The sequence below is a fragment of the Corvus brachyrhynchos genome, unplaced genomic scaffold, assembly GCF_000691975.1.
Source record: "Corvus brachyrhynchos isolate BGI_N302 unplaced genomic scaffold, ASM69197v1 scaffold597, whole genome shotgun sequence".
NCBI classification, from domain to species: Eukaryota; Metazoa; Chordata; class Aves; order Passeriformes; family Corvidae; genus Corvus; species Corvus brachyrhynchos.
Window position 1 is genome coordinate 580,029 of NW_008239000.1, and position 712 is coordinate 580,740.

A 712-nucleotide genomic window follows, 5' to 3' on the forward strand; every position below is an offset into this window, starting at 1 on the left:
CCACGCAGCAGGCAAAACCCCCCATTTCACTGACCCAGGACCTCCAAGTGTCCTGCACTTGTGCCTCACAGAATCCCAAAGTGTTTGGCTTGGAAGGGACCTTAAAGCTCATCCAGTTCCACCCCCTGCCATGGACAGGGACACCTTCCACTAGACCAGGCTGCTCCAAGTCCCGTCCAACCTGGCTTTGGACACTTGCAGGGATGGGGCATCCTGGTGCTTCACTGCAGGCTGTGACAATACCCATCAACTGCCATTGAAATAATCTGGGCATCGCCACTGGGATGAATTTCAGCCGCTGTCTAAGACCTGTAAGCACGGACACACCTTTGATGTTTCAGAGGAATAAACTTGCCTAGGTCCAGATCCCACTCCTGGTGCCGGGAGGCCCAAGCTGGCCCCAAGGACCGGAATCTGAGCAATTATTACTTGCTGCAATTTAAGATTATTATTTACTCTATTTTCCACCACAGATATGGAAAAATGGGTTATTTCCCCTTGGCAATGCCCCTCTGGACTCCTCCCAGGAGCTCCACGTCTTTCTCCTGGTCCGACTCCCAAACCAGTCCTCAGTGCTGCAGCCAGGGTCTATCCAGGGCCACTGGAGCCTTCAGGTCTCTCACAGGCTCTCCACTCCCCATCCCAAGCACTGCCAGGGGCTGGAATAACTATGGAATCAACTTGTTCATAATCACCTTGGGAAGCAGCAACC

General features: G+C 53.1%; 1 protein-coding gene across 11 annotated transcripts in view; it reads right to left on the bottom strand.

The window, feature by feature from the left end:
• The window catches only part of SLC4A4 (solute carrier family 4 member 4), a 149,196-nt gene that overhangs the window by 4,590 nt on the left and 143,894 nt on the right, over window positions 1–712 (bottom strand). For 2 of the 11 annotated variants that reach the window (XM_017738980.1, XM_017738979.1), the window contains one exon: window positions 36–309. The exons of the other annotated variants lie outside the window; for them this stretch is intronic. In XM_017738980.1, coding sequence (XP_017594469.1) covers window positions 303–309 — 7 coding nt within the window. In that variant the 3' untranslated portion in view covers window positions 36–302. Of the gene's footprint in view, window positions 1–35; window positions 310–712 lie in introns of those variants that run through there. 11 annotated transcript variants of the gene reach the window in all.